The 19,845-nt window shown below is 39.3% G+C and overlaps 1 protein-coding gene across 1 annotated transcript in view; it reads left to right on the top strand.

The window, feature by feature from the left end:
• Positions 1 to 14,973, top strand: part of zgc:172282 (leucine-rich repeat and fibronectin type III domain-containing protein 1-like protein) — a 64,942-nt gene extending 49,969 nt beyond the window's left edge. The window contains exon 8 of the mRNA XM_034548949.1: positions 14,900 to 14,973. Within this exon, the coding sequence (XP_034404840.1) occupies positions 14,900 to 14,973 (74 nt within the window). The remainder of the gene's footprint in view (positions 1 to 14,899) is intronic.
• Positions 14,974 to 19,845: the final 4,872 nt, after the last annotated feature.

Below are 19,845 nucleotides of genomic sequence, written 5' to 3'. Positions count from 1 at the left end.
TCTATTATAAATCCTATAGTACTATATTATTAGGATAGACATGAAAGAAACCCTTACTTTAGTGTTCCGGTCCAATAAAGATGTATTTAGGGGGAAAGTGAGAAGATAAGAAACATTGTTTAGTCTGGAAAATGTGGTTCACATGGGGTGATGGGCACATAAGTGCAGGATAGAGATGGGTTCCCATAACAAACACCTGATTGTTTTGTTTGAAGTTTGAAATGTGTATAACTTTATATATGGGGTAAAAGTATTATTACATTTTAGGGTGATGACGTTTAAGGTTGGGTTTAGGCTGTGTTCTCTCCATGGCCCCTCCATGACCCTGTAGCCTGTCTGTCCTTCATGAATTTTAATAATTTCCTAGATTTTCAAACTTTGAAATGGGTCAATTTGACCCGCAACATAACAGGAGGGTTAACACTCATTTTGAAAGAGTTAGATTTTTTATAATGTACCTACTGGTGCTAATGATTCCTTCCTACACTATTGTAAGAAACTGAAGACATAGTTGACATTCCTCCCTCTGCAAAGATGGATTTTAATTTTTTTTTAAGTTTAAGTTTAATATTAAGTTTTCAATTCCAGAGACTTTTAAGTGAACATTTCTGTATTTGTTTTACTACTATCGACTCTGTGCCTCTGCCACGGCTTCGAAAGGAGTCGTCCTAATTCTTCAATAACTTTGGGAGATACGCACTTTATTTGGCTCACCTTATTATCACCTCATTTCTGCTGAGCCTTTACTGTAAAATGCATTTGTTTCCACCAAAGGCCTGAGACCTTTGTCCGTCATCCTTTAGAGTAAAATTGTACCAGGAGGGAATCAGGCTTGAATACGGCAACAGATATCTTTTACATTTGGTTATGTGAGTATTGTATTTACATAGACTTGAAAGATCTTAACCTATTCCTTAGTTAGAAAAATAAATATAATAAACAAATACACAGTATGGAACATTTTGACAATCATAGTCTCACCCTGAAGCTCCAGCTTCCAACATGATGCTGCATGTGGAGTCATTATCAGAAGTATGTATTTAACCTGAATACTAAGTGGATAATTTTCTGTAAGCTTTTTTTTAACCGCCTTGAGCCAGTGTAAATGTTCCCACGAGGTTAGACCAGATAAAGAAATAGCCGAGGACAACACAGGGATGTTTGTGACTCTGTGTGAAGGGCAAGAATGTGTTCTCCCCATGGCCCCTCTATGACCCTGTAGCCTGTCTGTCCTTCATGTATTTTAATGTATTCATGTATCTATCACTTTCAGTGTCATCCCGTATGCCAGGCCTCATTTTTCACTGCCATCTGTCTCACTGAATTCATCTCACGCAATATCTCCCTCCATCCTCTTTGCTCCTCCCTCTCTCCCTCCCTCACTCACTCACTCACTCATAGTGTTTCTCAAACTCTCGATCTCTCTTCCCCCCCCCACACACACACAGTGTTTCTCAAACTCTGTCACTTTTTCTGGTCTTTCTTCTCAACCAGCATTTTGACTATCCTGACATTTTCTTCCTATCTGTGCCCAATGTTTTCAATGCTGATTTGCTGCATCTGTATCTTTCTCTGATTCTCACTGTTGTTCTCAATGTCTCTCTCTCTCTCACTCTTTTGCCTTTTCTGGCTCTGGTTCTCTCTCTGACGCCTCCAGCAGCAGACGACAAGCGGCCTCATAGTGTCAAATGGAGAGACTTTAAGATCTGAAGGTCTCTTGGCCTCACAAAGAGAGCGTGCCAACACTACAAGCAAAGAGTAATGACTAGCATTTAAACTTGAGAATTCCCTTAATTATCCCCCCCCCCCCCCCTAAAGTCGTTCTCACTTTCCCTCACCCTGTGTCACTACCACCATCTTACTCTTTCTTTTGGGGTTTCTTCTTCTCTGGTCAGGTCAATTCTCACAATTAAAAAAACATTTTGTAACTTTCCTCTGGTGATTTTGTCTGATGATGTTATGAGATAGCTAAACCATTGTGATTCCTGCCTCCATCATAATACAATGATGTACTGAACTGGTGGTGCTCACAACAGCAACATTTCATCCTAGTGCTGCAACAATTAGTTGAATAATTGATTTGTCAATCAACAGAAATTAAATGTAATATTCGTGTCATCAATATATAATTTCAGTCATTTCTCAAGAAAAAAATTTAAAATATTGCCCGATTCCAGCTTCTCAAATATGATTTGATGATACCCCTTTGTCATTCATGATAGTAAATAAACTGAATATCTTTGGGTTTTAAAACAAGTAATGAATGTGTCACTTTGAGTGGTGAGGAATGCCATTATCTATATAACAATGTCCTGCCCATTGAACATTTTAATTTATGAAATGTGTCTATGCTATGAGCAACACAATCAATTCCATTCAACATTATTTCATTGGGGTGAAGTCAGGAATCTACATGACAAGTATCTCAAAATGGAGGAAGTGATTTCTAGGTGGGTGATCTGATCCTTTCTTCTTGTTCATGTGTCCTTGAAACTTTCTCTTTTTTCTTCTTTCCTGGTGATCAACTAATCCTTTTTGTATTTTTGTTGATTTAACTTCCTTTATACATTTTCTTCTCATCTTGCCTTGTGTTTCCTCTTTTCCTTGATTCTCTTAATTCTAATAATGTGTAACACGTTTGTCTCTGAAGTAACTTTTTATTACTTATGTCCTTTCTATCCATGTCTTTACCACTCGCACTGCATTATCGTCTCCACATACCGCCACCTCCACTCCACTTTCTGTATCACCCCCTCTCCTTTATCCATCTATGTGGTGCAAAGGGTGACGGAGGAGTAGAGGGGAGAGGAGTGGAGGATGATGGAGGATAAGACAGTGTTGATTTGTTTCGGTTGTGATGAGTGAATATAGACTGCGGCATTAAAAGACTCTCCTTCATTCTTAATCTGACACAATAAGCACTGGCTGGACACAACTATTCCTCCTGACAAAATATGTAAAAGAAATCCTGATAAACACACATTACAAATAACAGCAAATAACGATATTCTGCCCCAGCAAGTAGAGCTTCATCAGTCTCCAGGCTATTGCACTTCTTTGCTTACCATTGTCAGCAGACCTTGTTTATTCCGGCATTTGTTGTATCTCTCGTCTACACCGCGGTTCAATTCAATTCAATTCAGTTTATTTTGTATAGCCCAATATCACAAATTACAAATTATCCTCAGAGGGCTTTACAATCTGTACACATACGACATCCCTGTCCCAGGACCTCACATCGAATCAGGAAAAACTCCCCAAAAATAACCTTTGACAGGGAAAAAAGGGAAGAAACCTTCAGGAGAGCAACAGAGGAGGATCCCTCTCCCCGGATGGACAGAAGCAATAGATGTCATGTGTACAGAATGAACAGCATTCTGTACACATGACACACAGCTCTCGCAAAAGAAAACACACAGATTCTGAGTTGTTAAAAATGAAAACCATTTTGCGAGGTAAAAAGTCAATGGGTTTTAGAACAAAAACCTAAAAGTCGAAATATCCAGAATTTCTTGCCATGTCCATTTTTTCATTTGTTTGGAATCAAGTCTAATGTAACCACCAAGTCAGTATAAAAACAAATTGGAGCCTATACCTCCTCCAACTATAAATTGTTTCATTTTCTTTTGTTTTCCCTCAGGAGGTAAAAAAAAATACAAAAGTTTCCTTTTCTTCATCTTTTTTCATTGCAGAAGTTATGAAAACAAATAAAACAGCACCTTCAGAGAATGTTATGAGTCAGGCTAGTGGGTAGGATCAAGTTTATGTCAACTTGGGATACCGAACAACTGAAGTTAAAGTGGCTTAAAGTTAAATGCTGCCCCACTAACACATGTTGCATTATTGATGGTCTGTGTTCATTAGAATTCTAACTGGTGTGTTACAGATGCCAAACTGTCTTCTAGAACTCTGCTGTTTTACATATTTTCTTCCAAGAATCTTTGTTTTCTATCCTTCTATCAAGACCGTATGTCCTAATCTGCATCCCTGACGTTTTATTTAACCTCTTAAACCCCTTGTCCCAAATAGTCCCCTGTAGAACTGCGCAGTCCTTCCAGTAATGTAATTTTCCTTCTAGCCCAATGCAATCTTTTTAATGTTGTTCTTTCTTTGTTTTCTTACTCTTCTTGTTCTCTAGAACCCTGACGTTGTTGATCTGAGTGGCAGATGTGGAGAGTGTCACAACCAGGGAGAAGCTGGTGAAAAATGAAGAAAAAAAGCCTAAAAAGATCCTTTCCCATATCTCATGTTTACCGTACCAATCACTTTGTTTCCATGAGTATCATTGAGTAAAAGACCTATACTGTCTGGTTTACTATTAACTGCCAATCTTGGTTGTCATTTCTGGTGTGGATGTGTCAAGGCCCAGTGTTTTTTTGGCTGTGGATTGGCCAGTTGCTGCAGGATCCAGCTTTCAGTATGATAATCATAAATCACCTTTTTCGTGGAACAGCACACACTGAATGCAGGATTTTCCATTTTGAAACGTGTATCTGTAAAAGTAGATACAATGGGAGTAAGTCATTTAAAAAGGACGCATAAAGATATATGTGGATGTGTAACAAAATAAAGACAGAAAGAAAATATGAATCAACTTATCATCATCTGAAGCAGCATCAACATTCTGATACCAAGTGGACAATATTTACAGTAAAAGTTGGATACATAGAAAAATCACACTTAACACGGATATACAATTTGATAGACTGCACAAACAGAAAGGAAATAATATTACACATTGTTTTTGGCTTTGGATACAAAGATGTGTTAAGCAGTCGAATGACAATGGCTCACTGTTCCTCAACTGAACATGAGGGACTCTCAACATGGCTGACTCAAAGTAGCACCATTCATCCATGTGGACTGATCCAATTCTGCTAAACTGAACTGAGCTGAGCCGGTCTTGGAGCTGGATCTCAACCTTCACTGGACCCTGTTATCTCGCAATCAGAAGTCTGTTTCTGGAAAGGACATAGAGTATAAAACAAAAACCTTACCTGAGCTGGACCCAAACTTGGACGCAGACGAGCCTCAACTGGAATTGTACACTGCTAAAGGATTCAGACTGTGCAGTGATACAATGCAGACTAAACTGGACTAGACTGGACTAGACAAGCCTGTTATTAATTGGTCTTGTCTGTTTTCCACTGGATGGGAGTGGTGAGGACCTTGTGGACCTCTCTAACATCTCCTTAGGCCCACTTATACAGGTGAGTAATCTGCTGATTATCCCATTAACCTAACCAAACAAGCAGACACATGTGGAGTTCTCTCACCCAAAGACCTGGTCTCATTAATTAGTGTGAAAAATGGTAACCCACCGGCAGTCACCTTGGCCTTCCACCAATTTTGGGTCCTGCCCCATAGTTTAAGACACACTTACACTTTGCACTGTCCTGCTGCGAGTGCTCTGTAACCTAATAAGGGCAACGCTTTAACGAGTGCCATCTAATTGTCGTCGGCTAGACAATTAGAGAGCCACCCTGGCTAATGATCGGTTTCGTTACCACTCTTCACTGACAACATGACAACAGGCCATAGGAAATGCATCCCTCTCCTTTTTGTTTCTCGCTCTAGTGTCTGAGTCACTCCTTATCTCATGCTCCTCTCTTCCCCTCTCAATCACATGTCTCTTGTTTTTCTCTTGCCTTGCCTGAGGCAGAGATCAAATACCGTTGGAGAATATAATATGCTGGCTGGGAGGATATGGTTATGAGCTAACACCACAGCCTCAGGGATGGACTTTGCCTGTACAAAGGGGGTTGGGAGGGGTCAGCAATATCTCTTTCGTCACAGACAGAGGCTGATGTCTGCAGCAGCAGAATTGAACTCATCCAGTTCCCAGGCTGGAGAGGTGTTCACTGTCAAAATTAAGTTAGACATTTATGAGAGGTAATCAATAGCATCATCTGTAGTCGTATTTTATACATCACGCTCGGGTTCCAAATATATTTAAACCTTTTTAATCTCCAGAGAAAGTATGATGTATCCCAATATAATGTGGGCGTAAACAAAAACAGCGCCAGTAATTGAATAGTGCCCTTTACACTTTTGAATCATTGTTTGCCTTGTTATTTTCCAGGCTCTTTAAAGTGCTCTCTACTGGACTTGAACTGAAACATTGGTCCATCCATTTGCTAATCAAAGATTCAAGATGCTGCAAACTGCATTGTATCCATTCAGACTTATTTCAAATAACATAACTATGTTATTTACCTAAGAATATGTAATAAGCTTTTTAAAATATGCTTATTAAAATTGCCATTGCATATAATTATCAATAATAAATATCATCATGCACGGATATGTTTCCTTTCATTGTTAACAAACAATGTTTACTCTAACTATAGTTTACTCTGAAGCAGTTCAGTTCATCTGATTAATTGTTTGTGTAGTGGTGCTAAAGTACATTTTATGGATTTTCTATATACCCATTATTACTTTACTTGAGAATTTCAAGTTAATTTAAGTCGGTTCAAGATAATCTATTCAGCCTGACACCCATGAATACACACATAAACCGTAAGAGGATGTTTTATGCTGTATCTTTTTTGTTTGTTTGGCAATTGTATTTTGATATCTGTCATTATGCTACTATAATATATATAGTATTGAAGGACAGCATTAAGTAGTGAGATTATCCAGTACTTTCTGCTGTTTCTGTGTTTTGACTTGGCAGCAATACAAATATGTTATTTTATCCTGTGAGTTGTACAGACAGTATTGACAACTATCTCCATTTTTAATTTACTAATATAACAAAGTGACACAAACACTTTTCGTTGTTTGTTCAGATACAATATCAATACATAACTCCATCATCCTTTGTGGACGAGGTAAACAGACATAAGTAAGAGTGGGTACCTGTGCGCACCTCTATTATAGTGTTCTCTTTATATACATCTATTTTTCTGTCCTCTCCAGACGGCATGAACAGTATGATTACACATGTCAGACACCAGAAGCTGTTTACACATGACAAACAATGCCTCTCTCTGTTGTTGCTCTCTGATGGTTTGAGCCATCTTGTCCATTTCTTACACACAAATACAGACACACACACACACATACACACAGAGATATAACACAAAACAACAGCACAAACTAAAAGCATGGCATAAAAATAGAATACCTCTGTAAGTGGATTTCCGAAAGTGCCTTCCGTTGGGTTTCAAAGTTAAGGAGAATACCCGTCTGTCATCCATCTTTATCTCTTTTGCAGTTTTAGTTTTCATTGAAATTAATATTGTGGATAGATTGTATGCTGCATTTAATCCAAGTGAAAAGCTTATTGGCTGGTGGATAGGTATGATGGAAGACATATATGTTAGCCTGTATTGATTGACAGTATCTAATGCTGAATGTGTTACACCAAAGGGGGAGGATGGCAGTGGGAGAACATGTAGATTTTTGAGGGGGATTTTTGTGATCCCTTTCTGGTGATCAATATGGTTTGTCGTGGTTTTTTAGAAAGTGTAAAATATTGAACCAATGAGGGATTGTAAAACCCTTCCTTGGCATCTACTTAGCTTTGTAAAAACAATGATTATGGTAATTGCATTACATTATCAAACACATAATTATGGAGGCCTTTGTTTCACTATTGTGACAGGTGTAGATAGAGGCTAAATTGTGTCTTCAACAATGTCTATGATGTTGACTTACAGGAGTATTTGTCCCTCCAATACAGCATTGTTATGAACATATGCCTCACATGGCTATCAACATGTGGACGGCTAAGCCAGGGGCTCGCAGCTAATGGTGCTAAAAGCAACAACGAGTGCAAAAAACAGAGCATACAGTGTTAACCTGAGGGGGAACCGGAGGATGGGCGCTTCACTTCCTCGATTAAGGCGTCGGTAAGGACAGTGTTATCAGCAGAGACTATAAGTGGATGTGGTCACTGTGACAAGCCTGGACTGGAGTTCTGAAGCCTCAAGTTCGTAATTTTGGCTATCGCCATCTTGGATTTTTACCGCTGTATGAGCAGAGGTCAGAGCAGAAGCCGTGAGCTAACCAGTGTGGCGCGCTCAGACATTAACATGCATTAAAATATACTCAAGGCAAAGCACAGAGAAACTCGGATGACAAAACATACAGAGGGAGATTGACTTCATCACTCCACTATAGCTTTACATAGGAAATATGTATTTGATGTAATATTAATGTTTTATTGAATAGAGACTCTATAAGACGGAGAGAGACAGCATACTTCATAAAATGTCAAACTATTCCTTTTTCTTTCTTTCATGCCACAGAACAGTGACATTTCGATGTCTCTCAACCTCTCAACCTCTCAAATTCACAAAGATTGAACTGGTAATCACTAAACTGACAATGTAAACCAGACACATGTTTTATGTATTCGTTTCTTCAGTTACACAGTTTCGTCTGAACGGCAATATAGTGCTTTTTTCACTTAATGTGACAGCTTCCATCCATGGTAATTTTGCAGCATTTTTGAGTCCCTCCCAGCGAGACACGCATACTGTAGTTATTATTACAAATTTAATGTAGAGGATATGCATTGTGTGCTCCCTCTATGTGGGCTGTTTGGCTATTCTATTAGTTCAAGTTAAGCAGCATGTCACATCTGGTAGCTGATGTGGTGGTGATGGAGCTAAATGTGACCATGCATACATTACTGCATTTATGCAGAATTATCTGACATCTCTCTCTCACACACACGCATGTACGCTTAAATATCTAAAATTTACCCTGGGTTCTCCAACACATCCTGCATTCATTACACATACTTTCATGCTGCTTGAGTGAGAAGCATACAAAATAAGAAAAGGGGAGAACACACATGCAGCCCATAGACTAGAAGGGGATGTAGTCTTCGTGATGTCGCCCATTGGTATGTGAACTGACGTTTTGATGCCTCGAATTCGCCAATTTTTGCCATCGCAATCTTGGATTACAATCTTGGAGCCCCATGTTTTGTTTTGTTTTTCCAGCCAATGAACAAAGGTTATCGTATTTGGAATCTCTACATTAATTAAGAAGTGATGTAGAGATGCCGTATACATAGCGTCTGCAACCTGTCAATCACATTAAGCCTGTCCTACAGCATACTCTGTCTATTTTACTATAAACTGGACCATGATTTACAAAATGAACATCATGCTGTATTAAAGAAGACTTAAAACTAGCGATTGAGACCATAAATGTATGTTCACAATGTTTACTGAGGTAATAAATCAAGTGAGAAGTCATTTTGTCATAGACTTCCATACAATCTGGCTTATTTTTGCAACCAGAGGAGTCAGTAGAGATAATGCACGTTTTGAGACACTTCCGCATCGGCTTTATGTCGGCAGAACCGAAGGTTTAATCCCAGGAAAAAGTGTATCTCCCAACTGCATACATATGTGTGTGTTTGTGCATCCAATGTTGATGTTAAGAGGAGTATCCTACAATAGGTGGCAAGGTGTACACTGCTTTGGTAAAGTGGACCAGAGAAAGAGGAAAAAGAGGGTAGAAACGCTAAAAGTGAGAAGGGCGTGCAGAGGGAGGACAGGTAATAGAAGACAGAAGGATGGAATGGTTACTATATTGGAACCCTAGTTCTATAAGCACAGCTGGAGCCCTCAACTAGACTCCATGGGTAATATACCATACAATCACGATCATGGAAGTGTAGCTGGTTAATCAGGACGCACATATCCAAATAGATACAAACTCCCACAATACAGAGGATAGCACACGCTGCTCAACATCCTGAACATGGCGTAGGGGCAGGAGGGCTCTCTCCCTTTGCTTATAGAGCTTGGGTTACAAAACCGTAACCTTTGTTGCAACTCACACAGGCTTCACCATTATGGTCTCTATGGGTAAAGCAGGTGCAACCCAATGAATGCATGCTTTACATATCAACCCAACCACACAGGTCCTGACCGACTAAAGGTTAGTCATAGTAGTACATACATTAACTGGGTAGAGCCATGGCCCAACCCTGCAGTGGCTGTGTTGTTCCAGCCACCAGAGACCCTGAAAAGGAGCCTGACATGGCCAACAGATAGGCATTGACCGAGACACCGTTGTTCATATGTCCTGGACATAAAGCGGATGACACTGAAACACTGCTTGTAGAGTGTGTGCGGACCACAATGGGAGGGTCTCTTCATGTCTATCTAAAGTCTTGGGAAATGCACTCACAAAGCCATCCCCCCCAGTCATTTTTTGGATGGGCTTTACCAGCCACACTTTCCCCCGAAGCGAATAGCTGTTGTGTCTGATGTGGGTCATTTTACCTCCTTGTCCCCTGGACATGTCAGAAGAAAGAAAAAAACATCCAGCTTGATAACCCTTGACCTGAAAGAACACTCTGCAAACAAAGGAGGGATTTGGTCTGACTGCATCTCTGCTATGGTCACCAACAACACGCAACTACGGTGCACGGACAGGGCAGTTAGTTTACATACGCTTTTAGCTCAGAATAGTGCAAGCAGAAAATCTGTCTAAAATGACAATGCTTTTAGAGGGAAGCGCTCCAGAGGCTGTTCCCATTACTGCTAGCTGTCTCCTTCGCTGCGTCACACAGACCAGCCCCAGCTCCAACAAGGATCCACCTCTCTGCCCACTTTTGAATTATTCGAGAGTAAGGCTGTGTCACCATTTCCAAGATCCGAAGCAGATCACCACGATTGCTCTTCAGAAACCTTTGGGTGAAGTTACAGAGACTAAGTCCATTATGTATGACTAACATGGTTATCTGGTATTTTCAGATGCTCCTGCTGAAAGCGTATCATGCCTGTGTTGGCTTCTTGAATTGTACTCTTAGGGTGAAGAGCAAAATAAGGGAGAGAGGCTGCACAAGATAAGCGGCTTTATGAATAAGAGGCGTTGAAGAAGAAAAGACAAGATTTTATTTTTTTTAAAAGAGGATATGATATTTGAAAGCTATAAGCAAGAGTTAAAAAGGAGAAGTAGAAAAAGAACAGAGAGGGAAACAGGGAAAACAGAGTGGGATGTGTGAAGGATTGCTCCAGTGTGTATTGAGCTCCAGCTGTATTGTGCAGGGAGGTGCCTTTGGTTCCTCCGAGAGAAAACATGGGAGTATGAATGATAGATGACACATACACACAATGCATGTTTATTTTCGTAAGTGTTTATTCTGTGACTCCTTATCCCCTTTTTAAATGGTTGAACAAAATATCTACTCAGCGGGGCAGATGATCCCTCATCTAAACATATACGTCAACACACGGACATGCACTCTGGCAGTCAAAAGAAAAATGTCCGTTTGTACGTTTGTGAGGACAATATTAACTTACAGAGCAAGTGTTGATAGTTCAGCATGAATGAGTGAGAGCCTGAATTATTCAGTGGATGGATTCATGTGTCAGTCCCACTAAAAAGTTGACATTTCTGCCAGTTGCCCATCTAGGAACAGCATCTGATGAGCTGTGAATACTAAACTACCACGATGCAGTAAAGAAAAATGCTTTCTGGGCGCTGTTCAGCACTTAAATGTGAGCACCCCTGGGATTTGTTTTGCAAAAAGATCTTGGTCTCAGTGTTCCAGCGTCAGCTTTTGAAGGTCAGCAATGAAGCAACGGTTTCAAAAGAACTGCTGTCATTTTCTCTATTCAATCAAAGTCACCAGCACATTTATCCCATCAGATATATTAGTTTAAATTTTAAATGTGATGATTTTACTCTCTTTTTGGAATATAACCTCAGTGTACCAATGCTTTTACACTTATCCCAGTATATTTGCACCACTTAATAAAATAATACTTAAATGATGACACAGTGCTGAATGAAACAGTGTGGGTGGTTGTCTTTGGCTGCAATCTTATATGTTTCCTTTGAGCAAGTCAGTCAACATACTGCAGCGCTGAAAGTGATTTAAACTTCCGGCTCAAGATAGCAGAATAATAATTCATTGGCACTGAGAGCCTGTGAGGCCATTGAGAGTGCAGCAATATATTTATAGCCATTTAAAACATTAAACACAACAACAACTGAAACAGGCTGACATTTAGTAATGCACGGACTCGTAAAAGTATCATTACATTTTAGGGTGATGACGTTTAAGCTGAGGGTAAGGTTGGGTTGGGTTTAGGCTAAGATCAGGGTGAGGATTTGGCATGTTATGTGCTGCAGAAAGTAAAGCTATAATAGGATAATACTGATGGCTGTATATATATATATATATATATATATATATATATATATATATATAAAATGATCCAGCAAAAAAGAAAGTACCTTTTTGCCATTTACATATAAATGGTGGCAGCTGTATTTTTGCAGAGCTATCTGTAAACTATTTCAGGGTTAAAGATTGCAGAGGTTCTTACTGCACTATGTTCTGTACTTTAGATACGTATGTGTGGCTGACGTATACATATAAATATAAAGTTTAGTACAGTATCCGGTATCACTGCAGTGCATTATGTAGATTTACACACTTTTTTGTTTTTTAATAGACTAAATGCACTGTGATATTGATTAACATAATTTAACAAGCATCGACACTCACACTGCTTTAACATTATGACACATTTCAATGTAAAGTATGCAGTGTGTTAATGTATGTTAGTCCCTTTCATAACTACACCCTAGTCTTAATGTGATTTCCATGTGTTATATTGTCTTACATGTGACACATAATGTAACGTGTCAATGACACATCCACTAATTCAATGGCCGTGCAGGTGTTCACACATCTATTGACTACAGGGACTTTGAGTGAGCATCTTTACATTTATCTCTCTCGGCAGAAAACTCTGTCCCTCTGCAGGCAGGAGAGGAAATGGTAGTCTTTAAATGGGACTGTTGTTACATTCAAATAGTGTGCAGGTTTAAGGTTTTAGCCTCAGAAAGGCTTGTTGGCTGGTATATCGGTAGATTTTCACCAAAAACGCTGGCACAGTGTATTTGTATTGGGAGGAAGATAAGACGATGGTGAGATTTGAGAGTGTTGAATTTAGAGATTGGAGTTTTTTTATGTGTTTATGTGTGTAAAGTGCACAGCAGTGGTCTATTGGTTTATTGGTGGAAATAAAGCTTTACTCAAATAATGGTCTCAAGGGCTATGCTGTGAAAATAAAGATTGAGAGACAAGCTTTTGTTTTAAAATACCAGGGTGAACAAAGCTCTGGGGTTGAGTGTCTTTTGTTGCTGTGAAATACTCAGTGTATCACATGACATTCGGGTTGAGATGAGTTTGTGGGTAAAGGTTTCTAGGTTTGTCTTGTGAAGAAGTGACAAATGTCTATTTTGCATTAGATGTTAGATTTGTCATTATTATTGTTTTTAATAGCAGGATCTGTTTTGTCCGTGTATGGCGCAGCTTGGACCAAAGACTAAACACATTGCTACTCCACATGTTAATAACAGTTGGTTGAAATGAAAAAAACAAAACAAAGAATGCTGCAGAGAGCTACATATAATGTGAAATATTGATGTATTTTTGCCATATACCACGCAGTCTGACATTAGCTTTGAAATCACTCGATGGGTTTAGACATCTTTTTAAATAATCATCAGATGAAGTTTTGGTTCACTTTAATCAGAGAGTACTTTCATGTCCCTTTGTCAGTCCAATTTCATGCACATGTTGCAGCGTATGAGGAAGGGCGGTCAGTGGTTTAATCAATTGGACAAACATTTATCAACATTTAACAACACTCAGAGAGAGTGCATATCCCTAGAAATGTCAGTGTTAGTCAGTTAAAATGCCTTCGATCTAGTTTGGGTAAGGGTAAGGTTGGCAAGGCTGATTTGTTTTGTCCAGTAATTATTATTAACATTTAAACGTATTCTTCATGCCGACCACTCAATATTGCATCAGGTTTTCCCCAAGAGGGATACTTACCATGTGACAGCGAATCATGTTAGCTTGCTCACATTACACGACTAATGAGGCCAGCAGTGGGAGATTTGTTCAAGTTTAACAAGGAGTTGGTGTGCTGGCCAATTGCTTTCTGCTACATGTTTTCCCATAAATCTATCGTCACTTAGCAGAATGCATTTATTAAATTGTTCTAAGAGCGGAATCGACGGCCGACATCATGTAGCTTTAATGTTTTTTTCTGGATTCGGGGCTCTTCTGACATGCATGCTTATTTGACAGTTTTAACAGTATGTGGTAACAGAATGCAGAGATTATCTATTTTATTATATAATATTATCAGTATAAGGTTGAACAAAATTAGATACTTTTTTTGTCAAACACTCCAGTACACTGGATTTCAAACCCAGTTTGTTACATTATCTACAGTAGAGCACTGAGAATGAGAAAGCTGGAAATGTGTCAGCCTGACTGTCCATCTCATTCTTTCTTTTTTCAAATAGGGACAATTATAAATGTGAGTAAATAACGTAGGCTGAAGAATATTTTCCCATCAGAGCTGCTCGGGAAGTAGTTGCCCGTCATGGCCATGCATCTGCAATGAAGTGCTCTTCGTAATCACCTGCTGATTCGGCCTGGTCTGATCCAAAGAGTTGCAACTGAAGCTTTGTGGTCATGTTTTAAAGAAGAAGAAAAAATCACACAAATACACACACAGCATTTTGCCTATGACACACAACGCACACACATGTTATACTTCTAGCCAACACACATATTTTTGCCCAAGGCTGAACATATGGAACAGCTGTTGCTAACAGAACAAATATTGCTTTGTGATTCAAAATATTTTGTGTTAAATGTTCATTCTTGCATTAAAAGATTAAATCATTGTTACTTATGTATGTTTGGAATTATATAACTCAAGTGTGGGTCAATACCCCAATCACCTTTAGCCATTAGCTATGACTTTGACACATTTTGACACTGCATATTGTTCTTGACAAAACATTATTTCAAATGTTTCTGACTGTAAACAACAGTTACATGCAAGATGATTTATTTCTCTCTCTCTTTTGTTCCTTTTTCTTTCAGACCCAGAGATCCGGATGAAAGCCACATGTCTCAAGTCAAGAAGAAAACAGATAGAGAATAATCAAATAAAGTAGCAGGGTATCAGTAAGCCAACTCACGCCAATCAGCCTTCATCTTCATCTAAATCACCATCATCACTGTCATCACTGAATAAGTTTACAGGTCCAGAGTTCTACTTTAAAAATCAAAATACTTAATTTAAAGAAAAACACTGTATGACTGTATATGACTGCACCCCCTGCATTATGAACATCATGGTTGTAGCCATCAAGGCCCTCTGCATATCTTCATTATAACATTCTCATCTCACTGTGGAGGACACATCTCAACAGGTCACATCTCACTTAATGTTCTCGGTCGAAAGAGTTACATCTCCATGTGTGTCTCACAGATATCCCTTTATATTAATCATCAGAATGATACAGGTGCTCTATACGAGCATTCCTCTCATCATTTCCATGCTTTGACAGGCTTTGGTTATTGTAAGTGGGATATGTGGTACATGTGTGTCATCTTAAATAAGTGCTGTCCATATGTGTGTCTGTGTGTGTGTGGGTGTGCACGTAATGGCGCTCGCCGCCGTTCCCCAGTGTCATAATGACTGTCATGATTGTTACAGTTCCTACAGAGATGTACGTTGATAGAAGAGCAAATAGACAGAGACCCATAAACCGTTTGACCCATTATAGAAGAAATACAAAAAAAAACACAAAAGCCACGTCTTCACTTTCCTCCCTCTGTGCTCCCTTCACTTTTTTTTTGGGCTTTATATTTTGTGTACATCAGTGTACATACAGCAATTTAAAATATTATAGTTTTGTACATGTAATTTTTATGGTGTGTTGAATTTTTGTAATAAACGAACACAAATGGACGACCTTGTTCGAGAACGGCGGCTTTGTTTCTATCTTCTTTTCATCAATCAACCTTTGGCATTTCAACAAACACAAAGTAGGCAATTGTCAGTGGAGGTGAAGGTAAACATTGACAGAGTAATTTCAAAAGACTAATTTCATGTTTTCCACCTTGGTAGAATGTTACTGAATTTCAACTTTGAAATGTGTTAATTATTATTGTCGTGCTGTATACTGTGGGTGGACGTCAACACTTAAACATATGAATAAATTCAGATTTAAAGGTAATAAATTATAAATGCAGCGCATATCTAATCCCTCAACACGGCTCTGAACGTGGCGAGAGCTGCGCAAACAGGGTCGTTTTGGCCACAGCAGGCAGCTGTTTTCATCAAAATGTCTCCGAAAAACATTACACTACCTGTCCAGCACAAAACTGCATACAAACTAATGTAGGGACTCACAAAGTGGAAGATCTAGCAGCTAAGAGTAAGATATTTCCCTCACGAGTTGGTGGAGACCAGACGAGAGAAGAGAGAATATTGGACCTGTATTCAGGTGGACAGAAACATAACTTAAATAAACAAATAATACATATTGGATTGTAGTTCAGTCATTGTAGCTTCAATGTTACATTTTACACCGATGTAAAAAGAAAACAAAGGAAAAAGAAAGGTGGCGTATAACACAGATCCTCAGTTAAGGCTCAGTGTGCTGGCATCAGTGATCATAGACCAACATGACGTGGATCAAATGATCAGTCTTTCACCAGTTCCTACGGATGACAGATGTTTTATCTTTCCTTCGCTGAGACATCAACACGAAGCCTTCCTGCACATGACTGGATCAATGCATCACTCTCTAGGCTTTTGATTGTGACTTTTCAAAGTGGAAAATCAATACAGCTTCCCTGGAAATACTGTAAGGCGTTTGGGCACACTCCATGATATACTGTGCATGGATGCATTAACGTTGTACTGGCTGACAACATGACAGACGTAAAGCCCTGTTTAAGTTGAGCAGTACCGTTTGTAAAGGAAGGTGTATTGTTACCGCCTCCTATTTGTTTAGCTTCCTGTGAACATAACATAAATATCTACCTATTATCTCCACCTATCACTTCACTGCTCCCCTCGTGTATTCCCCTCATGCTCTTTTCTCCAAACCAATCCCCTCATATCTCAAGCACTTTTTTTCCTCTAAACTTTAGTACCCAATCTGCTCTCCACAACTCCATCCTGCTCCCCGGATCTCCTCCATTCCTCAGTTCTCTGCTTCTTAGTTCTTGGCAGGTGCCCAGTGCCAGATCAGCTCCCCACTGTTTCGCTCTCCTCTTCCTCCTTTACTCTTATCACCACCTGTTATATATACATATATCCTCTCTTATTCGCTTTCTCATTTTTATACACACACACACACACACATGAAGCAGAAAGAATGATGGTATAATGAAGGAGAAGTAGGCTAAAACATATCTTTCTTAGCAGAAGTAGAAAAGGGGAACGGCTGCTCTCACATTACCATAGCAACATCAAAGACAGACAAAGAAATGGAAAAAAGATGAAGGCAGCTGTAGAAAATGTGGCACCTGGGGTCTCATTTTAAGAATTATCCTAATAGTACAATTTGAATCATGTTTCAGTCTTTGAGCTCTACAACATGCGGAAATATAATTATTACTTGAAATCAACGCAAGAGAGTACAAAACAAAGTTGAATACATCCCCACGAGTCATTAATAGCATAATGAAATAATTATGAAACATTCACCTTTGCTTAAAAGTTTTCTTCCAAGGGTATGAATAAAACATATCAAACATAATCACCGTGATACTATTACAAATAATCAGTTATTCTGCTGAATTCATTAATTAAGCCAAATAGTTATGTAAATTGTACTTTGCATCTTTTCGATATGAGCATTCAGCATTGAGAAGTTATCATAGTTTCAGAAAGATAATCCTTTTGGTCATTAAAATGTAAATCTATGCAGCACGGTACTTCATATTTCATCAGGCCATCTTCTCTGCAGGGAAACTCTTCGAGTATGTATTGCATTCCTGTCATGTACTGGTCTGAAGTTAGTGTAAACGACGTATAAATAAAGTTTGCACACAGAGACAGATGTCAGCATGACAATATTAAAAAGTAACACAAAGAGCACAATAACTGTTGTGTCCTTGGTTGAATTATGGAATAGATATTACATTCTGCTACTTGTTAAATCAAAGCTTTGAAAGGCAGAAAAGAACCTTTTATTTTAATTGGTTAGAAAATGAACTACAAGGCCATAGAACTCACGCCTGATTGGACGGATAAGAGAGGCAAACGTTTCTTCTTTTTTTTTTTTTTAAGAAACTTGAGTGAGAAGCCTTGAAAACTCACACAGATACAGAAATCCTCCCTCTTACAGTCAGGCGCAGGGAAGCGTGTCCACATTCCCACAGCGATAACAAAGGTGTGAGAATGAAATTATGTTTTGAAAACTGTTCGAGTTTTTACACAGAAGTTGAGCTGTAACTGACTTCCTCATGCATGAGTGGCTTCTTCAACATGCGCTCTTTGTGCCACACACTTGACTGACTGCTTCTTGAGTGACTGACTGATTTATTTCTCAACCAGACTTCTATTTCCTGTCCGTGCCATACACCAAACTTTTGAAGTTGTTCCCCTCTTGGGACAGTCTCAGTGGGGGAAAAAACAATGGAAAAGAGAGAGCTGGAAGACAGACGGCCAACATCCTAAGATAGGTGTAAACCCAACATGTGTAGCTGAATCTCATTTGCAAGTGTTTAACGTTCCATCCTCATACGCACTCGGGGGAGTGCACTGCTACACCCGGATGTGTTGTGCCTTTGAGGACTGCTGTCGACTCAGGTGGAGACTGGCCGATTTGATTTTCTCGCAAATCCTTGCAATGTTCAGATGTGAAGTAGTTTTGACGGATGCAAAATGGAAAAACTATCTGCAAATGTTAGCTGTTTTGAATGTTTGAATGGTGTTAATAAGGGCTATTGATAATCATTATCCCATCCATTAATTGAGTAAATGGATGAGAAATAATTTTGCTTACTAAGGAGCAATAGTAAATATACAAACAAATAAAATAAGAGGGGTCTCTTAAAATGAACAACTAATCGGTGGCCCATTTAGTGCATCTTCACATTCTCAGTTTTAAAGGCAGCATTTTCTGTCAAATTACTTTAATAAAAGTATATGTCTTATGGGCTACTCATATTAAGACTGTGTGATTTAAACGGATCAAACTGAGATGATGTGTTCGAATTCCAAATGTATGTCAATTAATTCATACTAAGGCATCTTGCTCCCTGTCGGTCTCTCCTGTTACTCGAGTGCTCAGCACTCTGACTGCGGACTGCGCGAGTCATTCAAACTGATCCAATCCTCGCTATATCCGCCATTACCAATGAAAGAATGTCTGTCATCTTATCAATCAAGACGTTGTTTCATCTCTCTCTTTCACGCACTCTGCCTCTCTCTCGCTCTGATGTGCACTATCCAGAGGCAACCAGCAGCAATTACAACCATAAAAACAGATGACAATAATTGTTTTTTGGATCGACTGACAGTTGCTCTTGAAAAATCAATCGACGCACCGTTGTTGAGTTACTCAATGAATCATTTCAGCCCTTTTTTTATGGAACCAGCTTCCACTTTCAGTCCGGGAGGCAGACACAGTCACCTCATTTAAGAATAGACTTAAGACTTTCCTGTTTGATAGTGCTTATAGTTAGGGCTGAATCAGGTTTGCCCTGGTCGAGCCCCTTGATATGCTGCTATAGGCTTATAGGCTGCTGGGGGATGTTTTAGGATACACTGAGCACCTCTCTCCTCTTCTCTCTCTCCTTATGGATACATTTACATCTCTCCATTGCACCTTATTAACTCTGCTTCCTCCCCGGAGTCGTTGTGACTTCACGTCTCATAGGGTCCATTGGACCTGGAGGTGTCTGATGCCTGGTGAGCCGGCCTCCCACCTTGGCCCTGCTGATGCCCCGCCCCCTCCTCTCTACCTCCTTCTGTTTCATGGATTGGAGTTCCATTCATACATTGTCATATTCATGTAATGTGT

Source organism: Cyclopterus lumpus, chromosome 13 (assembly GCF_009769545.1).
Source record: "Cyclopterus lumpus isolate fCycLum1 chromosome 13, fCycLum1.pri, whole genome shotgun sequence".
Lineage (NCBI taxonomy): Eukaryota > Metazoa > Chordata > Actinopteri > Perciformes > Cyclopteridae > Cyclopterus > Cyclopterus lumpus.
The sequence above is the reverse complement of the archived record's forward strand: the minus strand, read 5'-3'. Positions and strand labels throughout refer to the sequence as shown.